At 41.4% G+C, this 17,637-nt stretch overlaps 1 protein-coding gene across 1 annotated transcript in view; it reads left to right on the top strand.

Annotated features, from left to right (window-relative positions):
• The window catches only part of cdh17 (cadherin 17, LI cadherin (liver-intestine)), a gene marked incomplete at both ends in the record, with an annotated part of 9,230 nt that extends 510 nt beyond the window's left edge, over positions 1-8,720 (top strand). The window contains 17 exons of the mRNA XM_080858552.1: positions 293-388; positions 543-677; positions 1,765-1,900; positions 2,195-2,353; positions 2,634-2,792; positions 3,856-4,052; positions 4,429-4,557; positions 4,871-5,015; positions 5,106-5,324; positions 5,605-5,681; positions 6,018-6,209; positions 6,536-6,780; positions 6,951-7,081; positions 7,495-7,725; positions 8,055-8,165; positions 8,393-8,509; positions 8,641-8,720. Of these exons, the coding sequence (XP_080714678.1) occupies positions 293-388; positions 543-677; positions 1,765-1,900; positions 2,195-2,353; positions 2,634-2,792; positions 3,856-4,052; positions 4,429-4,557; positions 4,871-5,015; positions 5,106-5,324; positions 5,605-5,681; positions 6,018-6,209; positions 6,536-6,780; positions 6,951-7,081; positions 7,495-7,725; positions 8,055-8,165; positions 8,393-8,509; positions 8,641-8,720 (2,559 nt within the window). The remainder of the gene's footprint in view (positions 1-292; positions 389-542; positions 678-1,764; positions 1,901-2,194; positions 2,354-2,633; positions 2,793-3,855; positions 4,053-4,428; positions 4,558-4,870; positions 5,016-5,105; positions 5,325-5,604; positions 5,682-6,017; positions 6,210-6,535; positions 6,781-6,950; positions 7,082-7,494; positions 7,726-8,054; positions 8,166-8,392; positions 8,510-8,640) is intronic.
• Between the last annotated feature and the right edge of the window lie 8,917 nt (positions 8,721-17,637).

The following is a 17,637-nucleotide window of genomic DNA, read 5'->3' as shown; positions in this document are numbered from 1 at the left end:
ATGTTATGAAATATTTCAGCAAAACACATCGATTAGCAAGCTAGCTAGCAGTACCAACTGTTCTGTTGTTGGCGTTTGCATGGAAAGTGTGTAAGCTTTTAGCTTGTGAGCTAGTTTTAGACACAAGCATCCTAATGTCTCTTCATGGTGGCACACAAAATACATGATATCCTATGTTGCTACAGAGGGTCATTGTAAGAAATATCTACGGTGTTATGCCAATATGCCATTTTTTGGTATTCTTTGTTAAATCATGTCATGTGATTCCCTGTGACTCCATCCTGTGCCACAGGCTCATGGGATAACTCTGGAGGACCTCAAGGGGCCACTGGAAAACAAGGAATTACACGTTCCTGAAGCTACCGCAGTTCCCTATCCCATACACCAGGTCTGTGATTTGACAATAGGACAGTAAATTGGATAATATAACCGTTCCGTGTGTGTTTTAAAGGTCGGTGTTTTGACAATAGGACAGTACACTACATAATAGGACAGTTCTCTGTGTGTTTTAAAGGTGTGTGATGTGTGTGTGTTGGTTACAGTTTGTGTCAGCAGTAGAAGGTGTGACTGGATACAGAGTAAGCAAGGAGCTTCCGGGAATCAGCATATCTGCAGAGGGTTGGCTCTATCTCAGTGAGCCTCTGACCTGGTCTCAAGAGGACACACTCTCGCTTCAGGTGAGTGAACATCCAAACACAAATACACGGGACAAGAAGACAAGGGGAGCACAAATACACAGGACAGGAACTCAAGAGGACCTGAAGATTTGGAAGAGGCCAGGGTCGTGCACAGGCATTCTAGGGGGCAGTTGACAAAAAGAGCATCTCTCTCATCAACAGTTGTTTGTATAACATAACCTACAGTAGCACATCTCTCAGAACTCTACACACAGTGGGCTTTACAGACACACACCTGAGCCCATCAGTTAACCTTTGGTGCAAAATGCACTATGACTAACAAACTTCATACTTCATCGCTTCACCCAAAAGTGACTCACACTGCCACAACATCCGCGTATGCTCTCTCCCATAAAACTACTTCATCATTCAATGAACACTGAACTAAAAAACACAGACAAGTGGTTGAAGTGGTATAAGCGGTCATTGAATGCATTTTGTATCAAAGCCACGAAAAAGTATCCACAGTTAAGTTCACATAGTCTACTGATATGGTGAATATGTTAAGTGTTTACAAAAGGTGGACATGGGATTGAGACGTGAGAAGTGAGAAGTGTGAAAATAAGTTTACAAACCCTTACCATGTAGGCCTAAGGCATGTTTATTTTAGTTGCCTGATAACAACATGGATTCACTCGTTAAAAATGGTAAAAAACTAATAATTAATTTAGAATTAGAAAAAAACTTAAACAGCACTTATCAAGTCAGAGGGCAGAGGGGTAAGTGCATGAGCACCACCTGGGGTCTAACTGTGCACATGCATGGCTGAGGCTCACCTATTGGCTGATTACAATAACAGATACCCTTACCTTAATGAGACTGGTGTGTAGTTAGTGACTGATTGTTGATCAGTTGGATGGATGATTGATTATGCCTGACCAACACAAAATTGCAACACAGTTCTGTCAATATGTTGTCATTTCAAACTGAACTGAACTGTGACTTGGATACACTATTGGTTGAATTTGGTTAAAAGCTGTTGTAACATTTTCACCCTAATATGCTAATATAACTGTTATTTTTTATACTTATGTCATTGAATGTGTGTGTGTTTGTGTGTGTGTGTGCGTGTGTGTGTTCGTGATAGATTGAGGCTCTTGCAGATGATGTGACCGTAGATGGACCATGCGATATAGTCCTGAAAGTTTTGGACATAAATAACAATGCACCTACCTTTGACCAAACTCTGTACACAGGAGAGGTGATGGAGCATAAACCAGCAGGTAAACACAGATACACATACAGACACACACAGACACACACAGACGCGCACATAATACCACAGACATTGTGCTTTTGTAACCAGTTATTCTGAAGAGTCCATTGTATCTTCATTATATTGTATGGAATTAATTCTGAGTGATTATGTGTGTGTGTGTGTGTGTGTGTATGTGTGTGTGTGTGTGTGTGTGTGTGTGTATGTGTGTGTGTGTGTGTGTATGTGTGTGTGTGTGTGTGTGTGTGTGTGTGTGTGTGTGTGTGTGTGTGTGTGTGTGTGTGTGTGTGTGTGTGTGCAGGCGTGCCAATTGTACGGGTGCTTGCATCCGATTCTGATGACCCAAATACTGCCAATGCTGCCCTGAGGTACAGCATTGACAAAGAGATTCCAGGCACACTGGACAAGTCCCTGTTCCAGATTGACCCACAGACAGGGGAGATCTCCACCACTGAAGATGGTAAGCCTGGCACATGTGGAGGTGTCTCTGTGTTCATCCCACAGTACATCGTAGATAATCATGCACCATAGATACAGTATCAGCATGTATTCTAATTTTGTTGGGGCAAAAGTAGCATTGTAGTGCAATTTTACACTCAAGTAAATTTTGCAGCAGCTAATAATTCCATTTTACAGCTGTCAGTCATTGGCTTAATACCGGTGTGTGTGTGTGTGTGTGTGTGTGTGTGTGTGTGTGTGTGTGTGTGTGTGTGTGTGTGTGTGTGTGTGTGTGTGTGTAGGTGCCAGGCTTCTTAAGGCACGTGCAGGGTTGATGTACAGTCGGGGTGAACAACGTGGCAGCCGTGAAGTATTGGAGAAGAAGTTTAATGACTACTGTGGACCAGTCAACGATATTCCATATGAAGACAACCCTTTCTTTTCTTGTGTTCTTAGAAGAGGTACAAGCACATTCTCTCTGTGTCTCTCTGTTTTCCTTTTCTCAGGCAGAGCCTCTAAGGCCAGCCATATGAAGGCACACATTCAAGGCTCACACCATTCAAGTGCTCACTCCAGATTGCAAACGTGCTCTCTACTGCGCTTGCTGCACTTAAAAGAAAAAAAAAACTGGCATTAAGAGTGCAAGAGTGGGCTTATGAGACTGCAAGTGAGAGAGGCTGGGACAAACGTGCCATGGGCCATAATTAAGTCCTCTCTAAAGCTGCACGTTCAGTCTATGAGATAAAGATTACAAGTAAGCCAAGCAAGGGAGAGCCCACAGCACACATGAGAGCAAATAGCAGTAGAACGGACGAGCTTGAACACAAATGTACAAGGAGGAAAATACTTACATAGGAGGAGAGACAGACAATATTATGTGCGTTTATAGTACACTGTTGCGTGGTGCGTTTACTGAAAAGACAAGAATTCTTTTTCTTCCACCTGCTCATGCTGCTCATGAACAGGGCTGTGAGTGACATGTTATACAGAGACTAGCTAAATGGCATCCATTTCGTTATTGTGGCTGATGAGGATTGGATTTCTATCCAGAGAGATCATTAGACATTGACCCATGCAGTCATGCTAGTGGCTGTGGGACCCGGCTCCAAGGACTTGACCCCGGACACGCACACCATATGGGCAGGCTAATGCTCAGTCACGCTCCCCAATACTGACTGCTGTTGAACCTCACATGGCAGAGGGGCAGACAGGATTTAGCTGCCATCTTTCAGCAATGATGAATTTGCTTGCCAAACTTTGACTTTGAAATGGTGTATTTTTGTATGGTGTTTGCCATTATAAAGACTACATCTATAGAATACAGAGTACATCTACAGTATACCAGTAAAAAAGTAACATGTGTTAGTGCTGGGGACACTCCCAATCTCAGACATATGACAATAATAATAAATCACATATTCAAACAGAAATGTACCAACGTTTTTGGCAAACAAGGCAAATATGTTTAGTGTAGAAGACGTTACACCATTGTCATGAAATGTTTACGTGTTTATTCATGTGCAGAGTCTCGGCGAGTGGATGCTACGGTTGACCCCGACTACACCTTGATTGTGAAAGCGCAGGATATGGATGGAGCCCAGAATGCTCTGAGTGGCACCACACGGGTTAACATTGCCATCAATCAAAACCTGTGGGTGAACCCTGGAGCGATCACTATCAAGGAGAATGTGAAAGGAGCATACCCCATGCTTTTAACCGAGGTTAGTCACTACGTCATCTGTTACCATAATTCCTTAAATAAATCATTATTGTGTAATACAGTAATACTGTAAGTCAGACATTCTAATTAACTATAAGCAATAATCAATTCATCAATAATCACTACTAACCCTGATCATGGTCTCTCATATCTGAGCATACCTTAAGGAAAGTGTATTATTAATAGTCCACAATGTGTGGGTGTGTGTGGGTGTGTGTGTATGGGTGTCTGTTTCTCTCTGTCTGTCTGTCTGTCTTTCTGTCTGTCTGTCTGTCTGTCTGTCTGTCTGTCTGTCTGTCTGTCTGTCTGTCTGTCTGTCTGTCTGTCTGTCTGTCTGTCTGTCTGTCTTGGCTGTCTTGGCTGTCTGTCTGTTGCAGGTGACAGCGAATGACCCGAATGCGATATACAGTTTGGTTCAGAAGGAGAGAATGAACTTTCCCTTCAGTATAAATGCTGAAGGACAGATTTATGTTACAGAGGGACTGGACCGTGAGGAGAAAGACATGGTAAACACTACAGCATTTACAACACATACACAGACCCCTACACAAACACACACCCCTACCTACATACACACACCCCTACCCTAACACACACACCCCTACACACCCCTCACACATACACACACTCCTACACACACACACACCACTACACACCTGTGTGTGTGTGTGTGTGTGTTTGTCCGCACATTATGGAGAAGTTAAAGTCTGATATGCATGTATCGTTATTACAGATGGTGTGTGCTTTGTGTGTAATGTGTTTATGAAGGAGCTTAAAAGGTGTGTGTGTGTGTGTGTGTGTGTGTGTGTGTGTGCATAGTATGTGTTAGTGGTTTTTGCTAGGGACGAGCAGGGTGTGGAAGTTGAGGAACCCATGGAGATTCATGTAACAGTGACGGACGAGAATGACAACGCTCCTGAGTGTGGGGTGTCTGAGTTTGAAATTCAAGAGAACGAGGTCCTGGGTAAGATCAGCAAACACTCTCACGCACAAATGACATATGCCAAAAGTACGGTGATTGCTGTAACCATGTGTGTGTGCTTTTGTTTCTTAGGAAGTGTGGTGGGTAATTTAATGGCTCATGATGCTGATGACGAGAACTCAGCCAATGCCTTGCTGGCCTACACCCTTCTGACGCAGAACCCTCCAAAAGAAAGAATGTTCTATGTTGAAGAGTACAGTGGGGCCATTAAGGTGTCCAAAAGCGGATTTCGGCGGTCGATCACCCCTCAATACACCCTCACCATCTCTGTCAGCGATGGAGGACTACCAGGTACACACACAGATTCATGAAATCCTACAAAGTGTACACTCACACACCTAACTACACACACACACACGGTAAGTTACATAGGACCAACACACACATGCACATACACACACAAAAGGGCGGTTGGTGGGAAGAGAGACAAAAATAAATAAAGGATCATTTTTTTCTTTGATTGAAAGTTGTCGCACACACTAACATAGATATGTTAGACTCTTTCATCTGGTTTGTCCTTGTAAAGTTATTCCAGTTACAAGTCTCAAATTGCAATTCTCTGTTTGACCAGCTAAGACTACGGAGTGCCAGGTCATTGTGAAGGTCATTGACATCAATAATGAGCTCCCCATCTTTGAGAAAAACAATGTAAGTGTGTGTAACTTCTTGAGGCTACATTTTGACACACTGATGTTAATTATTGATGTAAATGTAACAGCTCTGAATTAAGTATTAAATTAATAAAATACGATTTTATTCCTCAACTAATATACACTTAGCAAAGTGATGATAGCATTTGTGAAATGTTGTGATGGTTATGTACATGGCTGTCACTTCTGTTGTTGGGAGTACAATATTTATATTTGTCGCAACATGAGTTTCATTTGAAAGAACAAGGAGTGTGTGTGACTGTAGTATTCAAGTAGTATTCTGTAGTATTCAAGTATTCGAGTACTCTTGCCTACATGCCTTTCTCTGGAGTAGTATGGGAAGGTTGGCGTGCCAGAGAATGCCCAGCCTGGCACTTCGTTGCTGACCATAAAGGCAACAGACGCTGATGACCCCGGCTCAGGGAGTTCCAAGGTGCTGTACGAGATTGCTGCTGGTGACCCTAATGAAGTCTTTACCATCAAAGCAGATGAAACCACAGGAGAGGGAATACTCTCCATCGCCAAGGTAACGGGCATATATGACTGAGAGGCTCACTGAAGGTCCATATTTAGTAGGTTTATTATATGTTTATCATTTGTGTACTTTATGTCCAGAGTACTTATATGTTATGTTATGTTATGTTATGTTATGTTATGTTATGTTATGTTATGTTAGGTTGATGTGCGGTGTCTTGTCTTAAGAATTTCAGTGCCCAGTCTGACTCTGTGTTGTTCTGTGCATCTGGCAATAAAAGACTTGAAACTTGAAACTTGAAGTGTTAGATGCAGAAGCCTTTCTAGAAGTGAACTAGAGCTAGACTAAACTTCTCTTGCTCGGCCCCTCTCCTCTAGCCTCTGGACTATGAAGGGCAGTCCACCTACGAGCTCCAGATTCATGCTCGGAATCCTGAGCCCCTGGTCGCAGGGCTACAATATGGTGTGGAGTCTACAGCAGTTGTCACAGTGGATGTGGTTGACGTGAATGAGCCACCTCAGTTTGACAAGGACTTCCTGACTGTGACCGTCCCAGAGAACCTGACAGTGGGAGCCACGGTGCTGAACATCAAGGCCAATGACCCAGAGGGGAAGGAGATTGTGTAAGAACTATCACTAATCATAATACAAACAATAAATAATACATTCCATCAAACACTAAATAATAAATTCCATCAAACACACATATACAACAAATATACATGTGTTTGTGTGTTTGTATGTGTGTTTACCTTTTGAGTATATGACGACTTCATGTGTTTGTGTGAATCAGATTTAAGATGGAGGGAGATGAGAGAGGCTGGCTGGACCTTGACTCTGCCACAGGGGAACTGAAGACCAAGAAGGCCCTGAACTACGAGGAAGTTCAGCAGCTAACCGTGAAGGTCATCGCCTATGAAAAGGGTACGCCACGCAAGCTCTCATCTGCTTCTCCCACTCTCTCTGCTGTCCTCTGCTCCTCTCAGTCTGCGTCAACTGCTCACACATATGTCTACCTTACATGTCCCAGTCATCTCCTCCTCCTCACTGTTGTCTGCCCCTGTGTGTAGAGCTTGTTTAGGGTTAGGTTCAGGTTCAGATTCAGATTCAGCTTAGCCAAAGATGAATTCAGATTCCTGACCATTATATGATCTTATTTAATATTAAAGTTCATCCAGAATTTTTAGACATGTGTTTTTATTACTGATATTGTTAAACGATATGTTTCTAAGTTATATGTGGTTTTATTAAGCGTGTTACATGCTGAGAGTGTTAAGTGGGTTTCATTGCTGAGTGTGTTTAGTGTGTGTGATTGCCGTGTCCTTTGGCTGTTGCAGATGCTCCAGAGATGCAGACAGAGAGGGAGGTAGCCATCCATCTACTGGACGTGAACGATAATATGCCCCGACTGATAACGATGGAGCACACCATCTGCGTCAAGGACCACAAGAAGCCGGTACTCCTGCAGGCTAAGGACCTAGACGCCGAGCCCTTTGGTCCTCCCTTCACTTTCAGCATTGGCACCAAGAGCCAGCGCTCGCCCAACTGGGAGATCAGTCCCAAAGACGGTGAGGGCCTGGGTTTACGCTGGACTCCGCACGACTGGAGACCTCTGTCAGCACAACTTGTTAACAGGATCACAGAGATGAAGTTCAGCAGAATATCAGAAGAATATCTTTAGCCAAACCTGATTCTGAGCCAAACCCTTTCCTCCTTAATAGTAATCCAAACAAATATCCCCCTTCATCATCCAATTAGACCTGCATCCAAGTACTTCCTGCACAAGTAGTTTGTCTTTTACCCGAGGCTGGTGAATTCAGTATGTGATGTATTATGGCCGTCTCTCTGCGTGGCTCTCTCTCTCTCTCACATATGGTCTGCCTGTGATGTTTCTTAGACACCTCTGCCTGGCTGACTCTCAAGAAGGTGCCTTCCTCCGAGCAGGTCTTCGGCGTGCCCATAAACATCAAAGACAACGCTGGTCTGGGGATTACACACAAGTTTGATGGTAAGCATACACTTGCAGAGACACACTAACACACACACACACAAACACACACACACACACACACACATACACACACACACACACACACACACACACACACACACACACACAAGCACACATAAACACTGTGTCTTTACAAGGAGAAACTATGAACAACTACATTCACAGCAGCGTACTGCCTTGTGTTCTGGTTGACATGTGTTTCTTCTTCTCTCCATCCTCGACAGTGCATGTGTGCAACTGTACAGAGTTTGGGTACTGTTACCGTGAGCCCAAAGCTCAAGCTGGGGTATTAGGTTTGGGAAGCACCATTGGTATCCTGGGAGGAGTCCTTGGCTTCATCGGTAAGGAAAAATACTTCATATTTGTTACATGGCACAAGAGCCATATATGGAAAGCATTGCTTTTGATGCATTTTCAAACATTCAACCATTACGCAATTTGTATGTCATTAACACAATATTTTTTTTCACAGTAATCGTGTTTATTATTGTCATCAAAAAATCTAAGAAGAATCCAAAAGCTGAAGGTGAAGAGGGAGACGCCATGATGTAGACAGAGAGAGAGAGAGAGAACCTTGAGAGGAGATGTGTTATGATTTATGATTTATTTCCATGCAAAACTTGTCATGTACTTACGTCATTAAGAAACAAAGCCAACATCGGTTGGCCATATTGGCTAAATTGCAGGCAGAGTTTACGCATTAAGTTCTTTTGGCAGCCAGAGCATGCGTGTTAAACAGAGAATCGGTCTGGTCTGCCCAGAAAACAGACCATTTATTTTAAAGTTGAGCTTATCTGGCTGTTGTGTAGTTCCCTCTTGAAATAAAGTCCCAATACTTTTTCTTTATTCCTTTCTAGAGCCATATTTTAACTAAGTGTCCAATGTCCATACTTGTTGTTCCTGCACACTATCCCAAGCATTTACAAGGTTTTGCAGCTCTTGTCTTACGGACCATATTGCACATCAACTTAATGGTTAAAGGACTGCTGAGAAATATGTTTCACTGTTGTTATCTGGTCAGAGAGGAAATGAGCAAAGACACTGTGTTTCTGTTGAGGTTATCAGACCAAAGATGTGCAGATTCCCCCTTGACTGAGTTGACAGACAACCAGCAGCTTAAGAGAACAACTGCATGTGGAATGACTATGTGGCATTTATGATGTGCCATTATGGCCTCTGACTGCTAACCCTGTAGTTGTCATACCTTATACTCTGCTCAAAAAGTAAATCTGCTTCAGTCCGATTCATCATAGTCATCATTCAAGTCATCATACTATTTCCGTGTGTATATCTGTATTATAGATTACTAGATTCTCACAATTGATTGACCTATTCATTTAATGTTGTTTAACGGTTTGACATATTTTCATGTCTATGGAATAAATGGACCATTCCTCAGATTCCGCATAGAAATGTTCATGTTCCTCAACTTTAAAATTCCCACAAGTTTGCTGCTTGTTGTTAATATAAGCCAGTGCTATTCTATTATTCAAAAATGTCAGTATCGTCCTACACATTGGATAAATTAAAGTTCCCCATAATTCCCATAATTTGAATACAACTAATGATTCCTTGTCATGTGTACGTGTTAAAGTAGCCAATGCATCATATAAAATCAAATTAGAATGGATTTAGTGCTTTTTGTGTAAATGTTGAAATGTATTAAAAGCGGTCCCAGTTTAGGAAACGTTTCTCAAAGTCATGGTTACTGAATGATGTCCATTTGTATAGGCTTGCTGCAGCCAGAATCTGATTTCAGACACTGTTTCTGAAAAAAAAAAACATCTAAAAGGATGCTCCCCTCTAGAAACCTCTTGAAACATGATAGCCTAATCACAAGTAAAACCATAGCAAAAGAAAGGTGATGTTCTGATGAGAATCAAACTGATAACTTTGACTCAGACATTATTTAGTTGGAACCACAACACGTACTATTCTTTCAGGGCATACTATTTAGGCATTTTCTGATATTATGACAACCACCCACCTCCAAGAACAACCTAAATCAACATCTCATCATCAGATGGTTGCTTCTGAACACACAGTATTAACATTTTACATCATATGTCAAACTGACCAGAGGTTGACGGAAATGACGGCGTGAGTAGCGGGAGATTTGAGCGCTCGAGGTAAGACCGAACATGACAGCGCACTGCTGCTGACAAACGCAACAGGATTTAAAACCTTTTTCCCGGACCAACCAAATCAACATTACACTGACTGCCATATACTCTATACGAGCAACAATCGGACTACATTCTGGAGAATTTAACGGACTTGGAGGCTTTCATTGACCACCACTTTCACCAACCTAATTCAACCATGGATCCGCCAGACATAAACAAACCCGACTCCAAGAGGAGAAAGCGAGACTCGGCAACGAGCACGGATGATCTACAAACAACCGAGGTTGAGGTTAGTGTACTTGCAAGCATCAATAAAAAGCTGGACATTTTGGCCACTATTCACAGTGATTTAAACGACATGCGCAAAAGCCTTGAATTCGCCCACAACCAAATCGAAACACTACAACACTCCAATCAGGATCTCAAAACCTCCGTAGCAACACTCACCCAGCAAATGCAAAACGTCACTGTCGAAAATAAACAGATGAAAGAAACCATTCTTGACATCCAAACCCGCTCGATGCGTGACAACCTCATCATTTCAGGAATTCCAGAAACAACACCCGACAATCCAGAATTACATGTTCAAAAATTCATAAGAACCCAACTCAAACTATCTACCGACGTCGCAAGCAACATCACATTCCACCGAGTTCACCGTCTTGGCAAACCGCAGACGGATAAAATCAGGCCTATCATTGTTAAATTCGAACACTACCAGCACAAAGAACTCCTCAAAAGCAAAGGAAGACTTCTCAAGGACACTCACTTTGGAATAAACGACCAATACCCACCGGAAATAAATCAACGAAGGAAAGCTCTCTACCCCATATTAAAGGACCATCGGAAAAAGAACATACGTGCAGTAATAGCAGTCGACAAACTATATATAAATGGACAATTATTCCGAAGCCAAGAAATAACCCCTTGGCTTTTCTGACGCAAATAGGCTATCTTGGATTAACCTACACCTCTAAGCTCAAATAACTAGCTAGCCCCTCACTCTACTGAGTTCATTCTCTTCACTCTCGTTTCTTTCTCTTTTCTTCTTTTCTCCTCCTTTTCTCACTCAACTTCTCTCTCTCTCTCTCTCTCTCTCTCTCTGTTATCAGTGTCTTATAATGTACCATTCTTTAAATATTGCTTGTTTATGTCTTGTCTTTTTATCTGTCTTTGTCATTATGTGTAAAATCCCCTTGTTCAGTATCTCGCTGTTAGGTCTATATTCATTTTCAGCACCACTATTAACTGTCAGCTTGACCTCAAGCACAAACAATGGGAAACATGTTGCGCAAGATATGACACACATCCACTCAACATTGATGAGCAAAAACACACACACCAAATCCCCTCAATTGAGCCCCTCTATCCCTCTCTCCTCTCCCACTTTCTCATCCTCTTTTTACCAAGTCATTCCCAGATATACATATCAGCCCACAACTCAGACATACCTGTCATTCACCTATGCAACCACTTAAATTGATATCATGGAATATACGTGGCTTCCGTAACCAATCCAAAAGACTTAAAGTAATTAATCACCTGATCAAATTAAAGGCTGACATTTGCTTCCTACAAGAAACACATCTAACAGACACAGAAATACAGCATCTTAAATTCAGACAATTCGACAAAATATACTCTTCAACATATAACAGCAAACAAAGAGGAGTCTCAATTCTAATAAATAAAGATATCCAGTTCTCACTAAATCAAGCTATCACAGACCCAGATGGAAGATTCATCATTATAAACGCAATTTTCAATCATATAACATTTACACTAGCAAACATTTATGGCCCAAACAATGATGATCCATCTTTCTTCCACAACATTTTTTCAGTATTATTAAATTCAAACAACCTCATCATAGCAGGAGACTTCAATACTGTCATTAATCCCACAATTGATCGTTCAAGCACCTCTGGCAACTCAAGAAACTGGCATTCCACTGACACAATCAAACAATATATGGAGGACTATGGCCTTGGTGACAGTTGGAGAATGAGTAACCCTTCTCTAAGAGAATATTCATATTTTTCAAAAGCTCATCAATGTTCATCTAGAATCGATCTATTTCTCATCAGTAATTCACTAATACCCAAAATAGCAGAAAACAAAATCCACTCAATAGTAATCAGCGACCATGCCCCCGTCTCCCTGTCTATTAACACTCAGACATATCCTAAAACTTCAACCACATGGCGCTTCAATACCTCACTGTTAGATGACCCAAATTTTACAACCCTTTTAAGGCGAGAGTGGGCATTCTTTCTGGAGATGAACGACTCTCCAGACACCTCACCTTCATTGCTATGGGAAACTGGGAAGGCTGTAATCAGAGGGAAAATCATTTCATACTCTTCATACAAAAAAAAACAGCAACAGCAATTGGAAAACACATTAGAACAAAACATCAAACACTTAACAAATGAAATATCCCACCACCCCAGTGAACCAAAACAAAAGGAATTAAAAGAACTCACAACACAACTTGACGATATCCTACAGAAAAAAACACAATTCCAAATTCAACAGTTGAATTATAATGGTTTTCAATACAGCAATAAAGTTAGCAGTAAATACTTAGCAAACCTACTCCAACACAAGAAAGAGAAATCAATCATCCCAGCCATTTTGGACCCCACAGGAAACATTAAGCAAGACCCAAAGGATATAAACAACATATTTCGGAATTTCTACACTAACCTCTATTCTCCCACTCACCAACCCACACAACCAGAGATAGATACCTTCTTAAACAATGTGACACTACCAAAACTAACTACAGAACAATCCAACATTCTAGACGCACCTCTCAGCCTTAACGAACTTACCAAAGCCCTCAATACAATCCCTAGCAACAAATGTCCCGGACCATCCGGACTACCAGCAGAATTCTACAGACACTTTTGGGACATACTATCACCACTATTCAACAGAGTAATTTTAGAAATAAAAACTTCCTCCACCATACCCACACACATGAACACTGCAGCCATGACATTACTGTTAAAACCAAACAAAGATCCATCTCATCCCACTAGCTACCGACCTCTCTCACTACTGAACACTGACTTGAAAATTGTCACCAAAGCACTAGCCACCAGAATAGAAACAGTCACTCCCATACTCATTCATCCAGATCAGACAGGCTTCATAAAAAACAGAAACGCCACAGACAATGTTCGCAGACTGTTTAACCTTCTCAATATATCACAAGAAACACAACAGAAAACCATTATCATTTCACTTGATGCGGAAAAAGCTTTTGATAAGGTAAACTGGGCATTTTTATTCACTACTCTCCACAGGTTTGGCTTTGGAGAGTCGTTCATCCACTGGATTAAAACACTGTACACATCACCCAGGGCCACAATTACCACTAATGGAATCACTTCACAGAGTTTCACACTGCACCAGGGCACCAGACAGGGATGCCCCCTCTCGCCTTCTCTCTTTGCCATTTTCATCGAACCTCTCGCAGCAGCAATACGACAAAACAGCATAATCAAAGGAATTCAGGTAGCAAACATACAACACAAAATCAGTTTATATGCAGACGATTTACTACTCTATATACAGAACCCACAGGTATCACTTCAAGAAATCTTCAATATCATCAATAAATTCTCTCATGTCTCACATTATAATATCAACTGGAGTAAATCAATCTTACTACCCCTCTCAGATGATGCATGGGTTTCTGGAGTTCAGGACACTTCCCTCCACTTTCATACTGGCAATATCAAGTACCTAGGGATTCATATTTCCCCCAGGCTGTCAGAGCTTTTTACCCTCAACTATACTCCCCTCCTCAAAAAAATCGAAGACGATTATAAACGCTGGTCTAAACATCCACTCACACTCATTGGAAGAATAGCTGCAGTCAAAATGAAAATCCTTCCTCAGATTAACTACCTCTTCTCTATGATTCCCACCACTCCTACAGACAATTGGTTCAAAACTCTCAACTCACTAACAACACAATTTTATTGGAAATATAAAAACCCCAGAATATCGCTCGCAACACTACAAAACAAAAAATCACATGGTGGACTCGAGGCACCAAACTTTCATCAATACTTCCTAGCAAATCAATTACAATACTTAGTCAAATGGATGAATATACAAAAGCACAACTACCCATGGCTGGAACTGGAACAAAACCAATGTACAAATATCCCAATTGCAGACCTTCCCTTCCTCTCACAATCAATAAAAAAATCCAACTTCTGCCAGCTCATTACCATCAACTCAACTCTGACAGCCTGGTGGAAAACGAACCAAATCACAAAATCATCACTGGCACTAAACAAGTACACCCCTCTCTGGCACAACCCAGCTTTCACATTACAGAACAAACCGTTTCACTTTCCCACGTGGGCACAAAAAGGAATCACACATCTTCCCCACCTGTTTGAGAACCACCAATTAATGTCATTCAACACACTGACCCAGAAATATGGGGTTGGGAGAGAACAGTTTCTTCAATATCAACAGCTTAAGCATAAAATTAAAGATAAAACTAGACTAACCAACAACACATTACAACCTTCTGAACTGATAGAAAATCTCATGAAAATTAATAACTTCAAAAAATTAACCTCCCAACTATATACAATAATAGCAAACCTAAAAACAACAATAACACTCCCAACGACCAAGTGGGAAAATGACTTGGCCTTCACTCCCAACCCCGATTATTGGGAACAAATCTGCAAAAACACATTTTCCATGACCACTGACACAAACCTACAGCTTATACAATACAAAGTCATTCATAGATCTCACATCACCCAAAGTAAAATGTTCAAAATGGGCTTAACCAACACAGGTATTTGTTCACAATGCACTTTGGGTAGCACAGACGATTATCTACACGCCATGTGGCTCTGTCAACCAGTCTACTCTTTTTGGATCACGGTCACTGAAGCACTCTCTACCATCCTGAACTTCAGAATCCCATCAACCCCAACACTCTGTCTCCTTGGTGACATCTCCATAGTCCACATCCCGCAAAAATTCAAGAACCCCTTGCTCATCTCTTTAACTGTCGCTAAGAAAGTAGTCCTCCAAAACTGGAAGTCAAAGAAATCTTGCCACATCAACCACTGGAAAAATCTAATCACACAATACATTGCAATAGAAAAACACAACGCACATAGAGGGAGGCAAATGCCAGCCTTTGAAAATACCTGGTCACCATTTCTATCATTTCTAAATTAAACGGAAACATCACCAAAACCTAACCATAAGCCACATATATCAACAGACACCACTTTTTAATGTTTTATAACTCCCCCCCCCCCCCCCCCCCTCCCACCCTCCTGCATTACCATTATACACATAGGCACTCACTAGCAACATTCAAGCGCACCAACACCCAAGTTACAAATAACATTCTCAACATTCTTCCGTAACCTCCCAATATACCATTATTTTCAATAACTAATGCATCCCGTGTGTTTAGCTGTCCAGTCCTGTCCTGTCTTGTCTGTTCTGTCTTTGCCCCACCTTGCTCCCTGCCAACCTGCCTGGTTATGTGTCTCTCCGTTTGTTCGTCTGTCACCTGTCTGTCTGTCATGTGTTTAATGTCACACTTTAAATGTGGTGCTATTGGGATTCAGGGTCACACTAAAAATGGTTACGGTAGGACAACATGTTAGTATGAAGTAAATGTAAATCCTGATCATATTGTACTACATTGGTTATTTTTGTTATGCTTTATTAAAAATAAAGTAACCTTTAAAAAAAAAAAAAAAAAAAAAAAAAAAAAAAAAAAAAAAAAAAAAAACTGACCAGTCTCATTCTCAGTGGTCTACATGGGCTCTGGAGTGCGGATTTGACTGCAACAGTGCTAGTTAGTGTCCTCTGTAGGTTAGCAGTGGGATAACAGCAGCACACATGTCAAGAAACACTCTGAATGTCCTATCATGACCCTCCATAGGCAGGAGGGCTCCAGCTGTTGCCCTGATATTTTCTTTCGTTGCTACCCATTTGTTGTAGCACAGCTTCAGACCGCTGCAGACAAAACCATCACATGCTGCAGACACATGCCCCTGCTTACTCATCCACCGCGTCTGAGGGTGTAGCTGTACCGCCTGCATGCCCAAGGAACTGGAACAGGTTTCGAGGTCAAATTATTTGGTCCTGGAATTTCCCATGGTACAGTCATAGTCATATGACATTATCACGTGTTTCTCTTACTGTTTTATTTATATCTCTCTTTCACACTGACACGAGGCACAGCCTCCCTATAGCTGTAGTTATGAAGCTGAAATGACAGGATGTGACTCAGTGTGTTGTAAACAAGAATTTAAAAGTGGTGAAATCTGAAATAACCCCATGCCATCTGTGGTAATATGCAAATCATTCATACAGTTTTGATTTGAGTATCTACCACATTTAAGGGATGAACCACACATGCATAGTGAGCCATAAGTCATTCCTTTCATTCCATTTTCTTTCCTCTGTCACTCCATTGCAAAATACTTGCAAAAAGTATTTGTAATACATTATAACAGTGTTTAAACGTGTGTGTGTGTGTGTGTGTGTGTGTGTGTGTGCTGTCAGGGGGTGGGTAGATGAAAGAGTGGGTCTCAATCTTCTACTGACCAGATCACTTCTGATTCATCCAGTGACATTGCTTAGAGAAGAGACTTTTTATTAGACTTAAGCTTGCAAGCATAGATATTATAATGTAAAAGCTCTGAATTGGTGTATGCAGTGCATGCAAGACAAAAGTTACAAATTTAAAATAAATATTAAGTATTAAGATCAGGACTTTTAACACAATTCCAGGCATGCAGAGTCAAAGGAGAAGGATGGCAAAAGGAAGAGAAGAGTGTAAAGACTGATAGATGAAAGCAGAACAGAAGAGATATAACTCCTATTGTTTAGAAGCAGCTTTTAAACTTTGAACACAAATTCTCTCCTGTGAACTAATAAAACCAGCTTGAAAGGCATATTTAGGCATATATGTGTAGCATGTAAAATGTGAAGGGACTTTTATTTTTGAAACAGGTATTGAGGCGAAGACAAGAAAACAGCAGAGGAGAAAGATAGATTTTTGGGGAGGGTGACGCATACTTGGAGGGAGCTATAGCGACTAGGTCAGCCAGCCGGTCTGTAGTTAGAACGTGCTGTGCAGCCCAGTGGGTAAGTTGTAAATTGAAGTGCTCAATAAACTTGCAAGCTTGTGATGCCCAGGTCCATGTCATGTGACTACGTTGGAAACCCCTATATATTTTAACCATTACATAAGCACCAACAGAAATAAGAACCAAACCCAGCCAGCTGTGTTAATTACATTTTTAACCCATTAAATATTTCAACATAAT

This window comes from Sprattus sprattus (genome assembly GCF_963457725.1).
Source record: "Sprattus sprattus genome assembly, chromosome: 19".
Taxonomy (NCBI): domain Eukaryota; kingdom Metazoa; phylum Chordata; class Actinopteri; order Clupeiformes; family Clupeidae; genus Sprattus; species Sprattus sprattus.
The sequence above is the reverse complement of the archived record's forward strand: the minus strand, read 5'-3'. Positions and strand labels throughout refer to the sequence as shown.